This window comes from Heptranchias perlo, chromosome 4 (genome assembly GCF_035084215.1).
Source record: "Heptranchias perlo isolate sHepPer1 chromosome 4, sHepPer1.hap1, whole genome shotgun sequence".
NCBI classification, from domain to species: Eukaryota; Metazoa; Chordata; class Chondrichthyes; order Hexanchiformes; family Hexanchidae; genus Heptranchias; species Heptranchias perlo.
In genome coordinates this window covers 1914219-1937689 of record NC_090328.1, presented here as the reverse complement: position 1 = coordinate 1937689, position 23471 = coordinate 1914219, and the positions used below count along the sequence as shown (strand labels likewise).

The 23471-nt window shown below is 46.4% G+C and overlaps 1 protein-coding gene across 1 annotated transcript; it reads left to right on the top strand.

The window, feature by feature from the left end:
- Positions 1-555: 555 nt before the first annotated feature.
- On the top strand, positions 556-9432 carry fbxo4 (F-box protein 4). The gene is made up of 4 exons (XM_067982084.1): positions 556-641; positions 1376-1578; positions 7408-7583; positions 9077-9432. Exons 1-4 carry the CDS (start codon positions 556-558, stop codon positions 9155-9157), a joined length of 546 nt encoding a protein of 181 aa, XP_067838185.1. The 3' UTR covers positions 9158-9432.
- The last annotated feature ends 14039 nt before the right edge of the window (positions 9433-23471 follow it).

Here is a 23471-nt window from a genome sequence, read left to right as displayed (position 1 = left end):
GATGTACCTCCCTTGTAGAGGAAAAAAGAAAGAAAACTTGCATTTATATAGCGCCTTTCTCACCCTGAGGATTTCCAAAGCGCTTCACAGCCAATGAGGTGAAGCCACTGTTGTTATGTAGGAAACGTGGCAGCCAATTTGCGCACAGCAAGATCCCACAAACAGCAGTGTGATAATGACCAGATCATCTGTTTTTAGTGATATTGGCTGAGGGATAAATATTGGCCCAGGACACTGGGGAGAACTCCCCCGCTCTTCGAATAGTGCCATGGGATCCTTTACATCGATCTGAGAGGGAAGACGGGGATTCAGATTAATGTCTCATCCAAAAAACGGCCCCTCCTCAGTGCTGGCATTGAGGTGTCGGCCTGGATTATGTGCTCGATCTCTGGAGTGGGGCTTGAACCCATGACCTTCTGAGGGGAGTGAATGCGACCCGCTGAGCCATGGTGTGATGCATCAGTGATTGGGATAGATGGTTCATGGATGGAGTTTTAAGTATTTTGCTGCTCGTGGTTAGTTTGACAGACTCTTAACATTTCTTTTGAAGAAACAATGCCAATATTCCAGGAGAAAACTCAGCACAAAAACAAAAGGACATTCACCAAACTCAGGACCAGACTTTGGGAAAATGAGAGTCGGTTACATGAGGCACTCACTCACTCATTGCTTTCCCCTTTGGCCCAATAGTCATTCGATCCTGGAATTTACAATTTAGTTCAAGTTTATTTTAAAAATTATTTTTTCTTTATCAGGGTAAAGGATGTTAGTACTAGGAATAGACCACATTTAAACACTTAATGCAGGCAGCAAACACTCCCAGGGCAGGTACAGCACGGGTTAGATACAGAGTAAAGCTCCCTCTACACTGTCCCGTCAAACACTCCCAGGGCAGGTACAGCACGGGTTAGATACAGAGTAAAGCTCCCTCTACACTGTCCCATCAAACACTCCCAGGGCAGGTACAGCACGGGTTAGATACAGAGTAAAGCTCCCTCTACACTGTCCCATCAAACACTCCCAGGGCAGGTACAGGGTTAGATACAGAGTAAAGCTCCCCCTACACTGTCCCATCAAACACTCCCAGGACAGGTACAGCACAGGTTAGATACAGAGTAAAGCTCCCTCTACACTGTCCCATCAAACACTCCCAGGGCAGGTACAGCACGGGTTAGATACAGAGTAAAGCTCCCTCTACACTGTCCCATCAAACACTCCCAGGACAGGTACTGTGATCTTCCATCAGAATAAGATGCAGTCTCTGGGTGTAAGTTTATAACAGTCTGTCTCTTTCACCAACAGTAACCAGCTGCTAATCACAGCATTCAGTCCTAAATACGTAACAAGCTTCTTTTTTTATCTCCATCTCCTACAGGAAGGAAAGAGAATGCGCAAGAATAGAGGAAAATGCAGCCATCAGTAAACTGTTTGTGCAGCAAGAAGTTGCTGATCTGGACCAAGGTGATGCAGAGAGTGCAGTGAGGCTGGCAGCACCTTACAGCATCATCCCTCAGGTCCAGAAAGTGTGCAGTGTGGTGGATGGTTTCATCTACGTGGCGAATGCTGAAGCCCGGAGAAGTTAGTGTATCTCTTTCATTCAGTACTTTTACTCTTGTCAGAATGTGTCATTGAGGTGGTCTGGCTGCTGCGGGTGTTTGGTCCAGTGACAGAATATTAACATGTAATACTGCCCTCAACAGCCTTGTAATAACGGGGGAATCAACATTTAATTTAATACAGCACGGGTAAGATACAGAGTAAAGCTCCCCCTACACTGTCCCATCAAACATTCCCAGGGCAGGTACAGCACGGGTTAGATACAGAGTAAAGCTCCCTCTACACTGTCCCATCAAACACTCCCAGGGCAGATACAGCACGGGTTAGATACAGAGTAAAGCTCCCTCTACACTGTCCCATCAAACACTCCCAGGGCAGGTACAGGGTTAGATACAGAGTAAAGCTCCCTCTACACTGTCCCATCAAACACTCCCAGGGCAGGTACAGCACGGGTTAGATACAGAGTAAAGCTCCCTCTACACTGTCCCATCAAACACTCCCAGGGCAGATACAGCACGGGTTAGATACAGAGTAAAGCTCCCTCTACACTGTCCCATCAAACACTCCCAGGGCAGGTACAGGGTTAGATACAGAGTAAAGCTCCCTCTACACTGTCCCATCAAACACTCCCAGGGCAGGTACAGCACGGGTTAGATACAGAGTAAAGCTCCCTCTACACTGTCCCATCAAACACTCCCAGGGCAGGTACAGGGTTAGATACAGAGTAAAGCTCCCTCTACACTGTCCCATCAAACACTCCCAGGACAGGTACAGCACAGGTTAGATACAGAGTAAAGCTCCCTCTACACTGTCCCATCAAACACTCCCAGGGCAGGTACAGCACGGGTTAGATACAGAGTAAAGCTCCCTCTACACTGTCCCATCAAACACTCCCAGGACAGGTACAGGGTTAGATACAGAGTAAAGCTCCCTCTACACTGTCCCATCAAACACTCCCAGGGCAGGTACAGCACGGGTTAGATACAGAGTAAAGCTCCCTCTACACTGTCCCATCAAACACTCCCAGGGCAGGTACAGCACGGGTTAGATACAGAGTAAAGCTCCCTCTACACTGTCCCATCAAACACTCCCAGGGCAGGTACAGCACGGGTTAGATACAGAGCGAAGCTCCAGTCTGAACCTTTCTATTTGGAGCAGGAGCTGTCGATGTGCCTTCTCTGGGTCAGGCTACCAGTTCAATGTAATGTCAGATGTTGTCCTCTTATAACATTTGCCCGTGCCTTTAGGAACAATGCTTGAAACATTTAAAGGGGTTTGACTTTATTGTCAAAACCCTGAAGAGAGTTTAATTTAATTACTCGAGGCGAGATTCAACAGCAAGTGGAAGGATATTGTCCGCAAGCAAGGAGCCTCCCAATCAACGACCATTTCCTGAGTCTTTGTGATAATAGCAGGTGTGAGCTTGGAGTGTCTACCTGTTTACATAGACCGAGGTTCCATTTTCTGTGTTAATGGCAGTGCGAGGTTCGAGTATCTGTGTATTTATAGAATCATAAAGCACAGAAGGAGGCCATTCAGCCTATCGTGCCTGTGCCAGCTCTTTGAAAAAGCTATCCAGTTAGGAACATAGGAACAGTAGTAGGCCGTTCAGCCCCTCAAGCCTGTTCCGCCATTCAATTAGATCATGGCTGACCTGTATCTAAACTCCATCTACCCACCTTAGTCCAAACCCCTAATACCCTTACCCAACAAAAATCGATCAGTCTCAGATTTGAAATTTTCAGTTGACCCCCAGCCTCAACAGATTTTTGGGGGAGAAAGTTCCAGATTTCCACTCCCCTTTGTGTGATAAAGTGTTTCCTGACATCACCCCTGAACGGCCTAGCTCTAATTTTAAGGTTATGTCCCCTTGTTCTGGACTCTCCCATCAGAGGAAATAGTTTCTCTCTATCTATCCTATCAAATCCTTTAATCATCTTAAACACCTCAATTACATCACCCCTTAATCTTCCAAATTCAAAGAAATACAATCCTTGTCTATCCAACCTAATTTAACCCTTTTAGCCCCAGTATCATTCTGGTGAATCTGCACTGCACCCCCTCCAAGGCCAATCTATCCTTCCTGAGGGGCGGTGCCCAGAACTGGACCCAGTCTCTCCACATGAGGTCTAACCAGAGCTCTGGACACTGTAACATCACTTCCTCCCTTTACATTCCAGCCCTCTTGAGATAAAGGCCAACATTCCATTAGCCTTCTAAATTATTTTTTGTGCCTGTCCACTAGCTTTTAGTGATTTCTGTACTTGGACCCCTAAATCTCTCCGTTCCTCCACAGTTCCGAGCTTCTCACCATTTAGAAGATATTCTGATCGATTCTTTCTTGGATCCAAAGTGGATGACCTCACATTTCCCCACATTGAACTCCATCTGCCCCAGTTTTGCCCACTCACTGAATCTCTCAATGTCCCTTTGCAACTTCCTGCTCCCATCTATTCACTGTGCCACCTAACTTAGTGTCATCAGCAAACTTAGAAATACAGCTCTCAACTCCTTCATCCAAGTTATCTATAAATATAGTGAAAAGCTGTGGTCCCAGTTCAGATCTCTGGAGGACACCACTAGTCACATCCTGCCAATTGGAGTACATACCCATGATCTCAACTCTCTGTCTCTTACCCCCTGTCCAATTCCCTGTCCGAGCTAATTAATCCCACTCCCCTGCTGTTTCCCCATAGCCGTGCAAATTTGTCCTTTTCAAGTATTTATTCAATTCCTTTTTGAAAGTTACTACTGAATCTACTTCCACCGCCCTTTCAGGCACTGACTTGCAGATCATGACAGCTCGCTACTTTAAAAAAAAAAATTCTCCTCATCTCCCCTCTGGTTCTTAAATCTGTAATAAAAACAGAAAATGCTGGAAATACTCAGCAGGTCAGGCAGCATCTGTGGAGAGAGAAACAGAGTTAACGTTTCAGGTCAATGACCTTTCATCAGAACTGGAAGAAATTTTTTACACTTTATTAGCAAGTACAGAGCCAGGGAAAAGGGGGATGGGGGGAAGGAAAAAATAAAAGGGAAAGGGTGGAGGGCAGGAGTGATTAAATGACAAAAGGGATGATGGTGCAAGGCAAGGAGGGTGGGAATGGGGCAATTTGGGTCCAGAGGAGGTGTAAATGGTTACATAAGAACATAAGAAATAGGAGCAGGAGTAGGCCATTCGGCCCCTCGAGCCTGCTCCGCCATTCAATCAGATCATGGCTGATCTTCAACCTCAACTCCACTTTCCTGCCCGATCCCCATATCCCTTGATTCCCCTAGAATCCAAAAATCTATCGATCTCAGCCTTGAATATATTCAACTACTCAGCATCCACAGCCCTCTGGGGTAGAGAATTCCAAAGATTCACAACCCTCTGAGTGAAGAAATTCCTTCTTATCTCAGTCCTAAATGGCCGACCCCTTATCCTGAGACTATGCCCCCTAGTTCTAGACTCTCCAGCCAGGGGAAACAATCTCTCAGCATCTACCCTGTCAAGCCCCCTCATAATCTTATATGTTTCAATGAGATCACCTCTCATTCTTCTAAACTCCAGAGAGTATCGGCCCATTCTACTCAATCTCTCCTGATAGGACAACCCTCTCATCCCAGGAATTAATCCAGTGAACCTCTGTTGCACCGCCTCTAAGGCAAGTATATCCTTCCTTAGATAAGGAGACCAACACTGTACACAGTACTCCAGGTGAGGTCTCACCAGAACCTCACAGTACAGCCATTACCAGCACCTGCTGTCTGAGAAAATGGGAGCAGTGGTTCTGATCTGAGGTTGTTGAACTCAGTGTTGAGGCCAGAAGGCTGTAAAGGAGCCAATCGAAAAATGAGATGCTGTTCCTCGAGCTTGTGTGGAGCTTTAATGGAACAGTGTAGGAGGCCGAGGTCAGAGTGGGACAGAGAACTAAAGTGGCAAGCAGCCGGAAGCTCAGGGTCACACTCGCAGACTGAGCAGAGGTGTCCAGCAAAGCGATCACCCAGTCTGCGTTTGGTCTGCCCCAATGGAGAGGACAGCGCATCGTGAGCAGCGAATACAATGGACGAAATTGAAAGAAGTGCAAGTAAATCACTTTCAGCCGGAAGGAGTGTTTGGGGCCCTGGATGGTGGAGAGGGAGGAGGTGAAGGGGCAGATGTTGCATCTCCTGCACTCGCACGGGAAGGTGCCGGGGGAAGGGAGCGGGAGTGTTAATGGCTGTGTGAGATTAGAGTTTCAGTCTGTTAATGACTGTGTGAGATTATAGTTTCAGTCTGTTAATGACTGTGTGAGATTAGAGTTTCAGTCTGTTAATGACTGTGTGAGATTAGAGTTTCAGTGTGTTAATGACTGTGTGAGATTAGAGTTTCAGTCTGTTAATGACTGTGTGAGATTAGAGTTTCAGTCTGTTAATGACTGTGTGAGATTATAGTTTCAGTCTGTTAATGACTGTGTGAGATTAGAGTTTCAGTGTGTTAATGACTGTGTGAGATTAGAGTTTCAGTCTGTTAATGACTGTGTGAGATTAGAGTTTCAGTGTGTTAATGACTGTGTGAGATTAGAGTTTCAGTGTGTTAATGACTGTGTGAGATTATAGTTTGTCTGTTAATGACTGTGTGAGATTATAGTTTCAGTGTGTTAATGACTGTGTGAGATTAGAGTTTCAGTCTGTTAATGACTGTGTGAGATTATAGTTTCAGTCTGTTAATGACTGTGTGAGATTATAGTTTCAGTCTGTTAATGACTGTGTGAGATTATAGTTTCAGTCTGTTAATGACTGTGTGAGATTATAGTTTCAGTCTGTTAATGACTGTGTGAGATTATAGTTTCAGTCTGTTAATGACTGTGAGATTATAGTTTCAGTCTGTTAATGACTGTGTGAGATTATAGTTTCAGTCTGTTAATGACTGTGTGAGATTATAGTTTCAGTCTGTTAATGGCTGTGTGAGATTATAGTTTCAGTCTGTTAATGACTGTGTGAGATTAGAGTTTCAGTGTGTTAATGACTGTGTGAGATTATAGTTTCAGTCTGTTAATGACTGTGTGAGATTATAGTTTCAGTCTGTTGATGACTGTGTGAGATTATAGTTTCAGTGTGTTAATGACTGTGTGAGATTATAGTTTCAGTCTGTTAATGGCTGTGTGAGATTATAGTTTCAGTCTGTTAATGACTGTGTGAGATTATAGTTTCAGTCTGTTAATGGCTGTGTGAGATTATAGTTTCAGTCTGTTGATGACTGTGTGAGATTATAGTTTCAGTGTGTTAATGACTGTGTGAGATTATAGTTTCAGTCTGTTAATGACTGTGTGAGATTATAGTTTCAGTCTGTTGATGACTGTGTGAGATTATAGTTTCAGTGTGTTAATGACTGTGTGAGATTATAGTTTCAGTCTGTTAATGACTGTGTGAGATTATAGTTTCAGTCTGTTTATGACTGTGTGAGATTATAGTTTCAGTGTGTTAATGACTGTGTGAGATTATAGTTTCAGTCTGTTAATGACTGTGTGAGATTATAGTTTCAGTCTGTTAATGACTGTGTGAGATTATAGTTTCAGTCTGTTCACGGTTGTCTGTCCTTGGACTATTGTTCGCTATTGATCTGTCACATGCCTCTCATTTAAGATGGTTTCAGTTTACTTTTAATTTCTCTATTTATCCACAGAAGTCTATCCTTCAGTGCACTCCCCTTTGTGCCTTCTGGGAATATATCTGGTTTGTACTTTGTTGTATTGAAAGATTCCCTGGTGTCCAGTTTGCTCACTTTCCTGTTATTGTCTCGAGGAGGGCCAGGCTGAGCGCGGATCGTTAACTGATGCTGAAGAATCGTTCCATTCTTGCTATTTATCTGGTACTCTTCCCCCTCAGAGCACGAGCGAGAAGTGGAATTGCTCCAGATCAAGGCCATGATTGACCCAGCTCTGGGTTCCCCTCGCCGCCCACTCCTGGTGTTGTGCTGCGTTTCCCGGCCTGATGTCCATCGGATACCGTGTGTTTATGTCTCTCACCAGCTGCAGCTAACCCTGCTCGACAGACCCTGGATGGTAAGTGCTCACAGGCCTCCCTCACCATGGTCCTAAATCAAGCTGATAAATAGAGAACACCTCAACAGCTGTAACAAAGGCAGTGGGTGCATGCACTTCATGTGGGGGGCACATTCTCCATATTTAAGTCTCTTTATCCCTCCCCTTCCTCCCAGTGTAGGGTGGGGTGGGTTATTATCAAGGCCAGAGCATCTGATAGGGTAGGGCAGGCGTATAACACGAAAGATATTTGTAGATCTCGTCTTCCCGTTGGCTCACTGGGTAAATAGAATCATAGAAAGGTTACAGCACGGATGGAGGCCATTCGGCCCATCGAGTCCACGTCGGCTCTATGCAAGAGCAATCCAGCTAGTCCCACTCCCCCGCCCTATCCCTGGAGCCCTGCAAACTTTCTACTTTCAAGCACTTATCCAGTTCCCTTTTGAAGGCCATGATTGAATCTGCCTCCACCACCCCCTCGGGCAGTGCATTCCAGATCCTAACCACTCGCTGTGTAAAAAAAGTTTTTCCTCATGTCACCTTTGGTTCTTTTGCCAATCACCTTAAATCTATGTCCTCTGACCATCTTTGACCATTCCACCAATGGGAACAGTTTCTCTCTATCTACTCTGTCTAGACCCTTCCTGATTTTGAACACCTCGATCAAATCTCCTCACAACCGTCTCTGTTCCAAGAAGAACAACCCCAGCTTCTCCAGTCTATCCACATATTAATATATATCAAGAAAAGCAGTGGTCCCAGCACCGACCCCTGGGGAACACCACTGTACACCTCCCTCCAGTCCGAAAAACAACCCTTCACCACTACTCTCTGTTTCCTGTCCCTTAGCCAATTCTGTATCCATGTTGCTACTGCCCCCTTTATTCCATGGGCCGCAATCTCGATGACACGCCTACCGTGTGGCACTTCATCAAACACCTTTTGAAAGTTCAGAGACACCACGTCAACAAATATATTGCTGTGGTATTGAGCCAAATCGAGCAATAAGTTTGCAGGTTCCATGCTGGGCCTGGGCTGATTCAGTGGATCTCAGCTCGGGTGGTATTAGTGTTTCTGGGATCAGCCTCTGCATTCCCTGGGCCAGAGAGAGGAAGTCAGCCAGGGTTCGTGCTCCTCGCTGCTCTCCAGTGATCGCCCTGCTGGAAAATGGGCATCAGGTGAGGGGGCATCAGGGTCGGCCTAGTTGCCCGCTCGTGTTGGTCAAATATCCTGTTGGCATTCACTGTTTACGCACACAGAGGAATGCTCACACTTGGGCATGGTACCAGAGGGCATACCCAAGCTTACCAAGCAACTCCATACGGTCAAGTCTACAGAGATCAGAGAGCAGGGATAGAGCCACCTGTCTTACTCCCAGTTGCCTGGGAGAAAGCTGGTTACCACTGGCAAGCTCCAAATGATGCAGCTTGTCAACAGGGTAAGAGAGTGTATCTTTGTCATCATTGTGTGTGAATAAACAGCTCCCTCCATTTACTGGTTATTTATTTAATTAGGCACAAGATACTGATGCAGAGTCTCTCGTCGGATTTCTTGAGGGCATCGAATGGATCCTTCGGGAAGTTGGGAGATTGTGAACCATTAGAGTGGCAGCTGGGACTTGACGGAGAAGGATTCACCAATGGGGAATGACGTTTGATCCAAACAGCTCAGCTATCCCAAATCCCCCCGCCCCAGTCAGGATAAGTTGCTAAAGACACTGCATTATATCCCAAAGAGGTGGAAGGAATCTAGTGAGGTGATGTACTTTGCTGACGCACTGCTCCTGACTCAGTCTTGTGTATCAATGCTGACTTTCCTTCTTTGCTAGATTGTGAAGCAGTATCGATAAATATTTCTCATGGGTTTTTAATGAGCACTGTCCGCCATTATGTACTTGAGCAGTATTTATTTGTAGAGTGATGCTAATACAGTGCATTATATGGCACCAATAAATGGCGACATGGAGTCGAGGGGCTTGGGCTGGTAAGTGGCAAGTAACATTCGTGCCAGACAAGTGCCAGGCAATGACCAACTCCAACAAGAGAGAGTCTAACCACCTCCCCTTGACATTCAATGGCATTACCATCGCCGAATCCCCCACCATCAACATCCTGGGGGTCACCATTGACCAGAAACTTAACTGGACCAGCCATATAAATACTGTGGCTACAAGAGCAGGTCAGAGGCTGGGTATTCTGCAGCGAGTGACTCACCTCCTGACTCCCCAAAGCCTTTCCACCATCTACAAGGCACGAGTCAGGAGTGTGATGGAATACTCTCCACTTGCCTGGATGAGTGCAGCTCCAACAACACTCAAGAAGCTCGACACCATCCAGGACAAAGCAGCCCGCTTGATTGGCACCCCATCCACCACCCTAAACATTCACTCCCTTCACCACCGGCGCACTGTAGCTGCAGTGTGTACCATCCACAGGATGCACTGCAGCAACTCGCCAAGGCTTCTTCGACAGCACCTCCCAAACCCACTACCTCTACCACCTAGAAGGACAAGGGCAGCAGGTACATGGGAACAACACCACCTGCACGTTCCCCTCCAAGTCACACACCATCCCGACTTGGAAATATATCGGCCGTTCCTTCATCGTCGCTGGGTCAAAATCCCAGAACTCCCTTCCTAACAGCACTGTGGGAGAACCGTCACCACACGGACTGCAGCGGTTCAAGATGGCGGCTCACTCGCACCACCTTCTCGAGGGCAATTAGGGATGGGCAATAAATGCCGGCCTCGCCAGCGACGCCCACATCCCGTGAACGAATAAAAAAAAAAGGCCTGATTTCCCCATCCCCTCATTTCCCACTATTCTGTGTGGCTGGGCTACTATGGGGAGGCTCTGGGAAAGAATCAGGCCCTGGTTGAGGATAGACATTTCTACCTAAGTAGGAAGCAAAATTGGGCAGGGCGTAATTACCATGGCATCGGGAGCGGCCCCTGTGTCCGCAGCCACGCCCGTGACCCAGTGACAGAAAATAGAAGAATTCATAAACTCAACAACAAAAGTGCTGTGGATTTTAATTATGCTGAAATACTCCACTTCCCCAGTACATTCAACACTGTCTTCAGAATCTACACTTAGTTCATGAACATCTGCTTTCGTTTATCCTGTGAAATGTCTTCATAGTATTTTAGTAATGAAGGAGGCCATTTGGCCCATCGTGCCCGTGCCGACTCTTTGAAAGATCTATCCAATTAGTCCCACTCCCCCTGCTCTTTCCCCATAGCCCTGCAAATGTTTCCTTTTCAAGTATTTATCCAATTCCCTTCTGAAAGTTACCATTGAATCTGCTTCCACCGCCCTTTCAGGCAGTGGTCTTCATTAAAATGAACCTGTGGGAGGACCTGTGGGAGGACATGCAGCTTCAGTTTTCTTTTCCAATTTTTAAAACTTTTTGATACTCGTGCTATTTGTGTTTATTATTGACCAGTTGAATTTCTTTCTCTTCCCCCCCCCCCCCTCTGCCACATTTCCCTTTCTACTCTTTGCCCACCCTCTCTCCACCCCCTTGGTATCCAGCCTCAGGATCATAAGGCTCATGTCTTGTGGTGACCAGTGATGCTCTGCATTTGAAATTTTGCATTTTGTTTATTTTGTAAAATGTTCTGCGTGGTTGGAGCAGGTGAGTTTCTCATTCATGTGTATTGATGTTTATCTGAGAGAGATACAAAAACAAGAACAGCAGAGAAAGGGTTAATTTAGAGGCGGTGTCCCCTGGAAAGGCTGGACCACTATTTAGACACGGGCCTTGTTTTCAGAGGCCCGGTGCAGTTGGCAGGGCTTTGCACACCCCCAACATGTGTCGGGGAATTCGTCCTGTGACCTCGAGTGTCAGAAACTCTCCCTCCATCTGATTTTCCGATCAACATTTTGGGCTGATTTTGGAGACCCTTGTTATTGGCATCGATCAACCCATCTCCTTCCACAGCACATGGACACGGTGCTCTGTTCTGATCATCGAATCATTTAATCTCCTGAGGGAAAGAACTGCAATCCTCTCGACTCCAAAAAGTAAATGGGGCAAAACTCTCGAAGATTCTATGTGTCCCCATCTGCTCCGTCGTTCATCCTTAATATTGACATGAACATTCCACACAACATTCCATTATCCTTCAACTTTCGCCTTTCCCCTTTTCCCAGAGTCTCTGCCACATTTCCACTGCTCCTGTCTGGTTTAAAGATTATTGTGAGCACCGTTAAATTAGCTTGTTACATAAACAGGACCGTGCGCTCCTCTTAATATTATGAAGAAGGCGAGAGAGAAGAGTTCAGGAATAGTGGGGAAGGATAGCGCCAGTAAACAGAGCTCAGTGCACAGTCCAGTCAACAGAGCTCAGTGCACAGTCCAGTAAACAGAGCTCAGTGCGCAGTCCAGTAAACAGAGCTCAGTGCGCAGTCCAGTGAACAGAGCTCAGTGCACAGTCCAGTAAATATAGCTCAGTGCGCAGTCCAGTGAACAGAGCTCAGTGCACAGTCCAGTAAACAGAGCTCAGTGCACAGTCCAGTAAACAGAGCTCAGAGCGCAGTCCAGTAAACAGAGCTCAGAGCGCAGTCCAGTAAACAGAGCTCAGTGCACAGTCCAGTAAACAGAGCTCAGTGCACAGTCCAGCAAACAGAGCTCAGTGCGCAGTCCAGTGAACAGAGCTCAGTGCACAGTCCAGTAAACACAGCTCAGTGCACAGTCCAGTGAACAGAGCTCAGTGCACAGTCCAGTGAACAGAGCTCAGTGCACAGTCCAGTGAACAGAGCTCAGTGCGCAGTCCAGTGAACAGAGCTCAGTGCGCAGTCCAGTAAACAGAGCTCAGTGCGCAGTCCAGTGAACAGAGCTCAGTGCACAGTCCAGTGAACAGAGCTCAGTGCACAGTCCAGTAAACAGAGCTCAGTGCACAGTCCAGTGAACAGAGCTCAGTGCACAGTCCAGTAAACAGAGCTCAGTGCACAGTCCAGTGAACAGAGCTCAGTGCACAGTCCAGTGAACAGAACTCAGTGCGCAGTCCAGTGAACAGAGCTCAGTGCGCAGTCCAGTGAACAGAGCTCAGTGCGCAGTCCAGTGAACAGAGCTCAGTGCGCAGTCCAGTGAACAGAGCTCAGTGCGCAGTCCAGTGAACAGAGCTCAGTGCACAGTCCAGTGAACAGAGCTCAGTGCACAGTCCAGTGAACAGAGCTCAGTGCACAGTCCAGTGAACAGAGCTCAGTGCACAGTCCAGTGAACAGAGCTCAGTGCGCAGTCCAGTGAACAGAGCTCAGTGCGCAGTCCAGTGAACAGAGCTCAGTGCGCAGTCCAGTGAACAGAGCTCAGTGCGCAGTCCAGTGAACAGAGCTCAGTGCGCAGTCCAGTGAACAGAGCTCAGTGCGCAGTCCAGTGAACAGAGCTCAGTGCGCAGTCCAGTGAACAGAGCTCAGTGCGCAGTCCAGTGAACAGAGCTCAGTGCGCAGTCCAGTGAACAGAGCTCAGTGCGCAGTCCAGTGAACAGAGCTCAGTGCGCAGTCCAGTGAACAGAGCTCAGTGCGCAGTCCAGTGAACAGAGCTCAGTGCGCAGTCCAGTGAACAGAGCTCAGTGCGCAGTCCAGTGAACAGAGCTCAGTGCGCAGTCCAGTGAACAGAGCTCAGTGCGCAGTCCAGTGAACAGAGCTCAGTGCGCAGTCCAGTGAACAGAGCTCAGTGCGCAGTCCAGTGAACAGAGCTCAGTGCGCAGTCCAGTGAACAGAGCTCAGTGCGCAGTCCAGTGAACAGAGCTCAGTGCGCAGTCCAGTGAACAGAGCTCAGTGCGCAGTCCAGTGAACAGAGCTCAGTGCGCAGTCCAGTGAACAGAGCTCAGTGCGCAGTCCAGTGAACAGAGCTCAGTGCGCAGTCCAGTGAACAGAGCTCAGTGCGCAGTCCAGTGAACAGAGCTCAGTGCGCAGTCCAGTGAACAGAGCTCAGTGCGCAGTCCAGTGAACAGAGCTCAGTGCGCAGTCCAGTGAACAGAGCTCAGTGCGCAGTCCAGTGAACAGAGCTCAGTGCGCAGTCCAGTGAACAGAGCTCAGAGCGCAGTCCAGTGAACAGAGCTCAGCGCGCAGTCCAGTGAACAGAGCTCAGCGCGCAGTCCAGTGAACAGAGCTCAGCGCGCAGTCCAGTGAACAGAGCTCAGCGCGCAGTCCAGTGAACAGAGCTCAGCGCACAGTCCAGTGAACATAGCTCAGCGCACAGTCCAGTAAACAGAGCTCAGCGCGCAGTCCAGGAAACAGAGCTCAGCGCGCAGTCCAGTGAACAGAGCTCAGCGCGCAGTCCAGTGAACAGAGCTCAGTGCGCAGTCCAGTGAACAGAGCTCAGTGCGCAGTCCAGTGAACAGAGCTCAGCGCACAGTCCAGTGAACATAGCTCAGTGCACAGTCCAGTAAACAGAGCTCAGTGCGCAGTCCAGGAAACAGAGCTCAGTGCGCAGTCCAGCGAACAGAGCTCAGTGCACAGTCCAATAAATATAGCTCAGTGCGCAGTCCAGTGAACAGAGCTCAGTGCGCAGTCCAGTGAACAGAGCTCAGTGCACAGTCCAGTGAATGTAGCTCAGAGCTCAGTGCTCAGTTGTGTGTTGTGACCATGCCGGGCCACATGATGGCAATGCTGGATTTAATATGAGCTGGGTTTTCAGTGTAATCAGCTGAGGAACAAAACAACAACCCTTGGCAACCAAGCCTCCATCAGCCAAAACCATGTGACTTCCCGTCCTGCACCATTTTTCTTATTGATTCATTTGAGTTATGTGGATCTAGGTTTTACACAAAAGGGCCACAGGGACAGGAGTAGGCCATTCAGCCCCTCGAGCCTGTTCCATCAATCAATGAGATCATGGCTGATCTGTACCCTCAACTCCATCCACCCACCATGTCCCTTAATACCCGTCACTAGCAAAAATCTATCGATCCCAGATTTAAAATTGTGAATTGAGCATCCACTGCTTTTTATGGGACAGTGTTCCACATTTCTACCACCCTTTGTGTGAAGAAGTGTTTCCGAACTTCTCTCCTGAATGGCCTGGCTCTGATTTTAAGGTTATGTCCCCTTGTCCAAGATTCCCCCACCAGCGGAGAAAAATTCTCTATCCACCCTATCAGTTCCTTTCAAAATCCTAAAAGCCTCTATCAATTCACCCCGTAACCGTCTGTATTCCAGGGAATACAAGCCTAGTTTATGTAATATCTCCTCATAATCTAACCCTTGGAGCCCTGGTAACATTCTGGTGAATCTGCTCTGTAATCCTTCCAAGGCCAATATATCCTTTCTAAGATGCGGGGCCCAGAACTGTACCCAGTACCTCACCACTACAATCATGGACCCCTAAATCTCTTTGGATCTCCACTGTTCCTGGCTTTTCACCATTTAAAAAATACTCTGATCGATCCTTTTTTGCTCCAAAATGGATGACCTCACGCTTACCTTCGTTGGAATTCATCTGCCACAGTTTTGCCCACTCACTTAATCTATCAATGTCTCTTTGTAATTTTATGCCCCCGTCTAGACTACTTATTATGGCACCAATCTTTGTGTCATCGGCAAACTTGGACATATGGCTCTCTGTTGTGTTATCTAAGTCGTTAATAAATATAGTGAATAGTTGAGGCCCCAGCACAGATCCTTGTGCGATACTAGTCACATCCTGTCAATTCGAGTACCATTATCCCCACTCTCTGTCTTCTACCTCCTAACCAGGTCAATAATTTGCCTTCAATTCCATGAGCTTTTATTTTAGCTAACTTTGGACTTTATCAAATGCCTTCTGGAAGTCCTTATAAACTACATCCATATACATTCCCCTGCCTGCTACATTAGTTACTTCTTCAAAAAATTAGTTTAGTTAGACATTAGCTACCCTTTGTTGGCTCTCTCAAATTTCTCTAAGTGTTCAGTCACTCTGTCGTTAATTAGACATTCCAATAACTTCCCCACAATGGATGTTAGACCAACAGGTCTATAATGTCCTGGTTCCTCTCTCTCACCTTTCTTAAATCATAGTACCATAGTAGTTACAGCATAGGAGGAGGCCATTCGGCCCATCGTGCCTGTGCCGGCTCTTTGAAAGATCTATCCAATTAGTCCCATTCCCCTGCTCTTTCCCCATAGTCCTGTAAATGTTTTCCCTTCAAGTATTTCTCCAATTCCCTTTTGAAAGTTACTATTGAATCTATTTGCTCCATCCTTTCAGGCAGTGAATTCCAGATCATAAGGGGTCGGCTGTTTAGGACTGAGATGAGGAGGAATTTCTTCCCTCAGAGGGTTGTGAATCTTTGGAATTCTCTACCCCAGAGGGCTGTGGATGCTGAGTCATTGAATATATTCAAGGCTGAGATAGATAGATTTTTGGACTCGAGAGGAATCGAGGGATATGGGGATCAGGCGGGAAAGTGGAGTTGAGGTCAAAGATCAGCCATGATCTTATTGAGGGGCCTTATGGCCTACTCCTGCTCCAATTTCTTATGTTCTCATCATTACAACCTGCTCTGTTTAAAAAAAAATTGTTTCCTCATCTCCCCTCTGGATCTTTTGCCGATCTCCTTAAATCTGTGTCCTCTGGTTACCGACCCTTCTGCCACTGGAAACAGTTTCTCCTTATTTACTCTATCAAAACTGTTCATGATTTTGAACACCTCGATCAAATCTCCCCTTAACCTTCTCTGTTCTAAGGGGAACAACCCCAGCTTCTCCAGTCTCTCCACAGAACTGAAGTCCCTCATCCCTGGAATCATTCTAGTAAATCTCTTCTGCACCCTCTCTAAGGCCTTCACATCTTTCCTAAAGTGTGGTGCCCAGAATTGAACACAATACTCCAGCTGAGGCCTAACCAGTGTTCATAAAGGTTTAGCACAACTTCCTTGCTTTTGTACTCTATGCCTCTTTTAATAAATTGTAAACAATTTTACAACACCAAATTATAGTCCAACAAATTTATTTTAAATTCCACAAGCTTTCGGAGGCTTCCTCCTTCCTCAGGTGAACGGTGAGGAATGGTGTAGAATGTTGTGGAAATTTCCATACCGTTCACCTGAGGAAGGAGGAAGCCTCCGAAAGCTTGTGGAATTTAAAATTAAATTGTTGGACTATAACTTGGTGTTGTAAAATTGTTTACAATTGTCAAACCCAGTCCATCACCGGCATCTCCACATCATGGCTACCATCTATTAATAAAGCCCAGGATCCCATATGCTTTTTTCACAACCTTCTCAACTTGCCCTGCCATCCTCAAAGATTTGTGTTTGTTCATCCCCAGGTCTCTCTGTTCCTGCACCCCCTTTAAAATTGTACCATTTAGTTTATTTTGCCTCTCCTCATTCTTCCTACCAAAATGTATCACTACACACTTCTCTGCGTTAAATTTCATCTGCCTTGTGTCTGCCCATTTCACCAGTCTGTCTCTGTCCTCCTGAAGTCTGTTACTATCCTCCACATTGTTTACTACATTTCTGAGTCTTGTGTGATCTGCAAACTTTGAAATTATACCCTCTATACCCAAGTCCAGGTCATTAATATATATCAAAAAGAGCAGTGGTGCTAATACTGACCCCTGGGGTACACCAGTATATACTTCCCTCCAATCTGAAAAACAACTGTTCACCACTACTCTCTGCTTCTGTCCCGTAGCCAGTTTTGTATCCATGCTGCCACTGTCCCTTTAATCCCATGGGGTTTCACTTTGCCTGCAAGTCTATTAAGTGGTACTTTATCACATGCCTTTTGAAAGTCCAGAAACACAATATCAATTGCACGACCCTCATCAACCCTTTCCGTTACTTCATCATAGAATTCAATCACATTAGTCAAACACGATTTCCCTTTAACAGACCTGTGCTGACTTTCATTTATTAACCCAGACTTTTCCAAGTGACAGTTTATTTTGTCCCAGATTATTATCTTAAAAGTTTCCCCATCACCAACGTTAAGCTGACTGGCCTGCAAGTGCTGGGTTTTCACTCTCCCCTTTTTTGAACAGGGGTGTAACATTTGCAATCCTCCAGTCCTCTGGCACCATCCATATATCTAAGGAGGATTGGAAGATTGTGGCCAGAGCCTCCGCAATTTCCACCCTTACTTCCCTCAGTAACCTAGGATGCATCCTATCTCGACTGGGTGACTTTTCTACTTTGAGTACTGCCAATTTTTTAAGTACCTCCTCTTTATCTATTTTTATGCTATTCAATATCGCTACTACCTCCTCCTTTACTGCTACAATGGCAACATCCTCTTCTCCAGTGAGATGTATTGATTTAGTACCTCAGCCACGACCTCTGCCTCCACAAGAAGATCTCCTTTTTTGTCTCCAATTGGTCCCACCCTTCCTTTGACTGCCCTTTTACTATTTATATGTTTACAAAAGACTTTAGTGTTTCCTTTTAGATTAGCAGCTAATCTATTCTCATACTCTCTCTGTGCCCCTCTTATTCCCTTTTTTAGATCTCCTCTGTACTTTCTGTATTCAGCTTGGTTGTCTACTGTACTATAAACTTTACATTTGTCATAGGTCTTTTTATGTTTCATTTTAATCTTTATTCATCAAGGGAGTTCTAGCTTAGATGCCCTTCCTTTCCTCCTCGTAGGGATGTGTCTACTCGATACTCGAACCATCTCCTCCTCGAAGGCCTCCCATTGTTCAATTTCTGTTTTGCCTAATAATTTTTGATTCCAATCCACCTGGGCAAGATCCCTTTTTAACTCACTGAAATTTGCCCTCGTCTAGTTAATTATTTTTGTGCTTGATTGTTCCTTGACCTTTTCCATAACCATTCTAAACCTAATGATATTGTGATCACTGTTTCCCAAATGCTCCCCCACTGAAACATGCTCCACTTGGCCCACTTCATTCCCCAGAACTACATCCAGCACTGCTTCCTCCCTCATTGGCAGCACAGTAAGAGCCACAGTGTAAACTGACCTAACATTAGTGTCAACTACCACATTGTCACAGAGATTGCAAATTAATTTCAACAAGTGTACATCAGATTGTTGCTAGTGCTGGTACAAGCCAGGTGATTTGGGGCTGGAATAGTCAGGTACTTGACCGTTGGCCCTTGTCTTGTTATAATCATGAGTAGGCCTCAAATACATGTACTCAGTGGTCACCAGGAATTGCTGATCAGTGGGCTCACTGACGAGTCGCGTTTTGTCCCTCTTCCCCTCACCTCCAGATCAAGGTACATTCCCCGGGGCAACATCGCCAATAAAACCAAACTGCAGCTCTGGCCCGAATGTATGAGGACTGTTTAAAATTATTTTGTGCTTTTGGAAGTGAGGGATATCAGTATTGGGGAAATGAAACAAAGTATTAGGTACAGCACGGGTTAGATACAGAGTAAAGCTCCCTCTACACTGTCCCATCAAACACTCCCAGAGCAGGTACAGCATGGGTTAGATACAGAGTAAAGCTCCCTCTACACTGTCCCATCAAACACTCCCAGGGCAGGTACAGCACGGGTTAGATACAGAGTAAAGCTCCCTCTACACTGTCCCATCAAACACTCCCAGGACAGGTACAGCACGGGTTAGATACAGAGTAAAGCTCCCTCTACACTGTCCCATCAAACACTCCCAGGGCAGGTACAGCACGGGTTAGATACAGAGTAAAGCTCCCTCTACACTGTCCCATCAAACACTCCCAGGACAGGTACAGCACGGGTTAGATACAGAGTAAAGCTCCCTCTACACTGTCCCATCAAACACTCCCAGGGCAGGTACAGCACGGGTTAGATACAGAGTAAAGCTCCCTCTACACTGTCCCATCAAACACTCCCAGGGCAGGTACAGCACGGGTTAGATACAGAGTAAAGCTCCCTCTACACTGTCCCATCAAACACTCCCAGGGCAGGTACAGCACGGGTTAGATACAGAGTAAAGCTCCCTCTACACTGTCCCATCAAACACTCCCAGGGCAGGTAGAGCATAGGTTAGATACAGAGTAAAGCTCCCTCTACACTGTCCCATCAAACACTCCCAGGGCAGGTACAGCACGGGTTAGATACAGAGTAAAGCTCCCTCTACACTGTCCCATCAAACACTCCCAGGGCAGGTAGAGCATAGGTTAGATACAGAGTAAAGCTCCCTCTACACCGTCCCATCAAACACTCCCAGGGCAGGTACAGCACGGGTTAGATACAGAGTAAAGCTCCCTCTACACTGTCCCATCAAACACTCCCGGGGCAGGTACAGGGTTAGATACAGAGTAAAGCTCCCTCTACACTGTCCCATCAAACACTCCCAGGGCAGGTACAGCACGGGTTAGATACAGAGTAAAGCTCCCTCTACACTGTCCCATCAAACACTCCCAGGGCAGGTACAGCACGGGTTAGATACAGAGTAAAGCTCCCTCTACACTGTCCCATCAAACACTCCCGGGGCAGGTACAGGGTTAGATACAGAGTAAAGCTCCCTCTACACTGTCCCATCAAACACTCCCAGGGCAGGTACAGCACGGGTTAGATACAGAGTAAAGCTCCCTCTACACTGTCCCATCAAACACTCCCAGGGCAGGTACAGCACGGGTTAGATACAGAGTAAAGCTCCCTCTACACTGTCCCATCAAACACTCCCAGGGCAGGTACAGCACGGGTTAGATACAGAGTAAAGCTCCCTCTACACTGTCCCATCAAACACTCCCAGGGCAGGTACAGCACGGGTTAGATACAGAGTAAAGCTCCCTCTACACTGTCCCATCACACACTCCCAGGGCAGGTACAGCACGGGTTAGATACATCTGTTATGTTTTTGGGCATCAGAAAGGCACAACCCTAGAATTTAATTTAAGCTTTAACTGCCAAACAAACTAATTAAACAGTAAAAGAACAAACAGTAATGATAACATATCATATATTTACAATATTTGATAGCTAGCTCCTTGTGTATAGAAAATAATTAGTTTGTAATGTGTTAAATTAACATATAGGTAATACTTAGTCGATATTTTCCTTCACTCACCATCTAAAGAAGCTATCTGGCCTCATTTTATCTCTTCAAAGGCTATGAACACGTTCACTAATTTACATAGGAACAGGAGTTGGCCATTCAGCCCCTCGTGCCTGCTCCGCCATTTGATAAGATCATGGCTGATCTGTGATCTAACTCCATATCCCTGCCTTTGGCCCATATCCCTTAATACCTTTGGTTGCCAAAAAGCTATCTATCTCACATTTAAATTTAACAATTGAGCTAGTATCAATTGCCGTTTGCGGAAGAGAGTTCCAAACTTCTACCACCCTTTGTGTGTAGAAATGTTTTCTAATCTCGCTCCTGAAAGGTCTGGCTCTAATTTTTAGACTGTGCCCCCTACTCCTAGAATCCCCAACCAGCGGAAATAGTTTCTCTCTATCCACCCTATCTGTTCCCCTTAATATCTTATAAACTTCGATCAGATCACCCCTTAACCTTCGAAACTCGAGAGAATACAACCCCAATTTGTGTAATCTCTCCTCGTAACTTAACCCTTGAAGTCCGGGTATCATTCTAGTAAACCTACGCTGCACTCCCTCCAAGGCCAATATGTCCATCCGAAGGTGCGGTGCCCAGAACTGCTCACAGTACTCCAGGTGCGGTCTAACCAGGGTTTTGTATAACTGCAGCATAACTTCTGCCCCCTTGTACTCCAGTCCTCTAAATATAAAGGCCAACTTTCCATTCGCCGCCTTGATTATTTTCTGCACCTGTTCATGACACTTCAATGATCTCTGTACCTGAACCCCTAAGTCCCTTTGGACATCCACTGTTTGAACAAGGCAGGTCGATAAATGCTTTCAAAAAAAGTGATCGGTAACAAATTTATAAAAAAACTTGGTTAAATTCGAAAATACCTGTCAATCAGACACATTTGAACAAATCCTATAAGATGTCTGCATTTGAATTCCAAGTGTCGGTTTTTTAGAGTAAGGCCCCTCTGTAATGTTCCATTAAATACTCCAGAGGTCACACAGCTTAATCAACTGACATCTGTAACAGCTGTACCAGCCAAGACCTGATGTTTGAGAGTGACACTGGTTTTAAACCTCTAATGTACTGGGCCTTTGCTTAAAAACTAGATAAAAAGGTGTCATTTTTATCATAGTATCCTCTACAACTACATGCCATTTCTCAGTGACTCAAGGACCCAAGGCCTGTCTGTTATTCCACTGTTTTAATTTAAGTGTCAGCCATGGTTCAGTGGTTGCCCTCTCTCACCTCTGAATCAGAAGGTTGTGGGTTCCAGTCTCACTCTAGAGATTTGAGCACGTAATCCAGTGCAGTCCTGAGGGAGCCTTGCTCTGATGGAGCTGCTGTCTTTCGGATGAGACGTTAAACCGAGGCCCCGTCTGCCCCCTCGGGTGGATGTAAGAGATTCCATAGCCCTAGTCGAAGAAGAGCAGCGGAGTTCTCCTGGGCTAATGTTTATCCCTCAACTGACATCACTAAAACAAATGATCTGGTCGTTTATCTCATTTCTATTTGTGGGATCTTGCTGTTAACAAGTTGGCTGCTGCATTTCCTACATTACAACAGTGACCACACTTCGAAACTACTTTATTATCTGTAAATCGCTAGGGACGTCCTGAGGTCATGAAAGGTGCTATATAAATGCACCTTTCCTCTTTCCTCAGTCCTGTACAATGGGGAACGACTACCTCTGTCAGCTGTTGGCAGTGAAATGGATGAACATTTTATGAAGAATGTGTCTTCGATTGTCGTATCAATCTTTGGCCTATTCCCCTTCCCAATGCCTGATAATATGTTTAATGATTGGTATCACCATCTGCAAAGTGGTTAACAACCCATCTGAATTCACCAAATTGCTGCAGGCAGTGAGGGGACAAATGGGGATAGAAATTACTTTGCATTTTGCACATTTTCCGGATCCAAAATGGAAGCCACGGAGTTGAATTCTGCAGCTCATCATTCTGTATATGAAGTGCCCGTCACACCATATTGGTTTGGGTGCTCTAAAGGAGTCCTTGGTGGCTGCCAGCAATGAACGCAGGCATCATTTAAATATGTTAATAAAGGTCCTGTGTCTGAATCAGGGCCTTTTTATTAAATCAGTGTCTGTACAGGTCTGAAATTCCACTTCCTTCTGCACCTACTGCAACACTCTGCACCTACCACCCTCCTCACTATTAGCTCCTCCACCTCTGCCATCTTTCACACTATTCTACCCTGACATGCATGTCTCATTTAAAAGTCTATGTACACTCTCCCCTCTCATGGACTCTCCCCGCCCATTTAATCTCTTCCCACAGTCCATGTACACTCTCCCCTCTCATGGACTCTCCTCACCCATTTAATCTCCTCTCACAGCCCATGTACACTCTCCCCTCTCATGGACTCTCCTCACCCATTTAATCTCCTCCCACAGCCCATGTACACTCTCCCCTATCATGGACTCTCCCCACCCATTTAATCTCCTCTCACAGCCCATGTACACTCTCCCCTATCATGGACTCTCCCCACCCATTTAATCTCCTCCCACAGCCCATGTACACTCTCCCCTATCATGGACTCTCCCCACCCATTTAATCTCCCCCCACAGCCCATGTACACTCTCCCCTATCATGGACTCTCCCCACCCATTTAATCTCCTCTCACAGCCCATGTACACTCTCCCCTATCATGGACTCTCCCCACCCATTTAATCTCCTCCCACAGTCCATGTACACTCTCCCCTATCATGGACTCTCCCCACCCATTTAATCTCCTCACACAGCCCATGTACACTCTCCCCTATCATGGACTCTCCCCACCCATTTAATCTCCTCACACAGCCCATGTACACTCTCCCCTATCATGGACTCTCCTCACCCATTTAATCTCCTCCCACAGCCCATGTACACTCTCCCCTATCATGGACTCTACCCACCCATTTAATCTCCTCCCACAGCCCATGTACACTCTCCCCTATCATGGACTCTCCCCA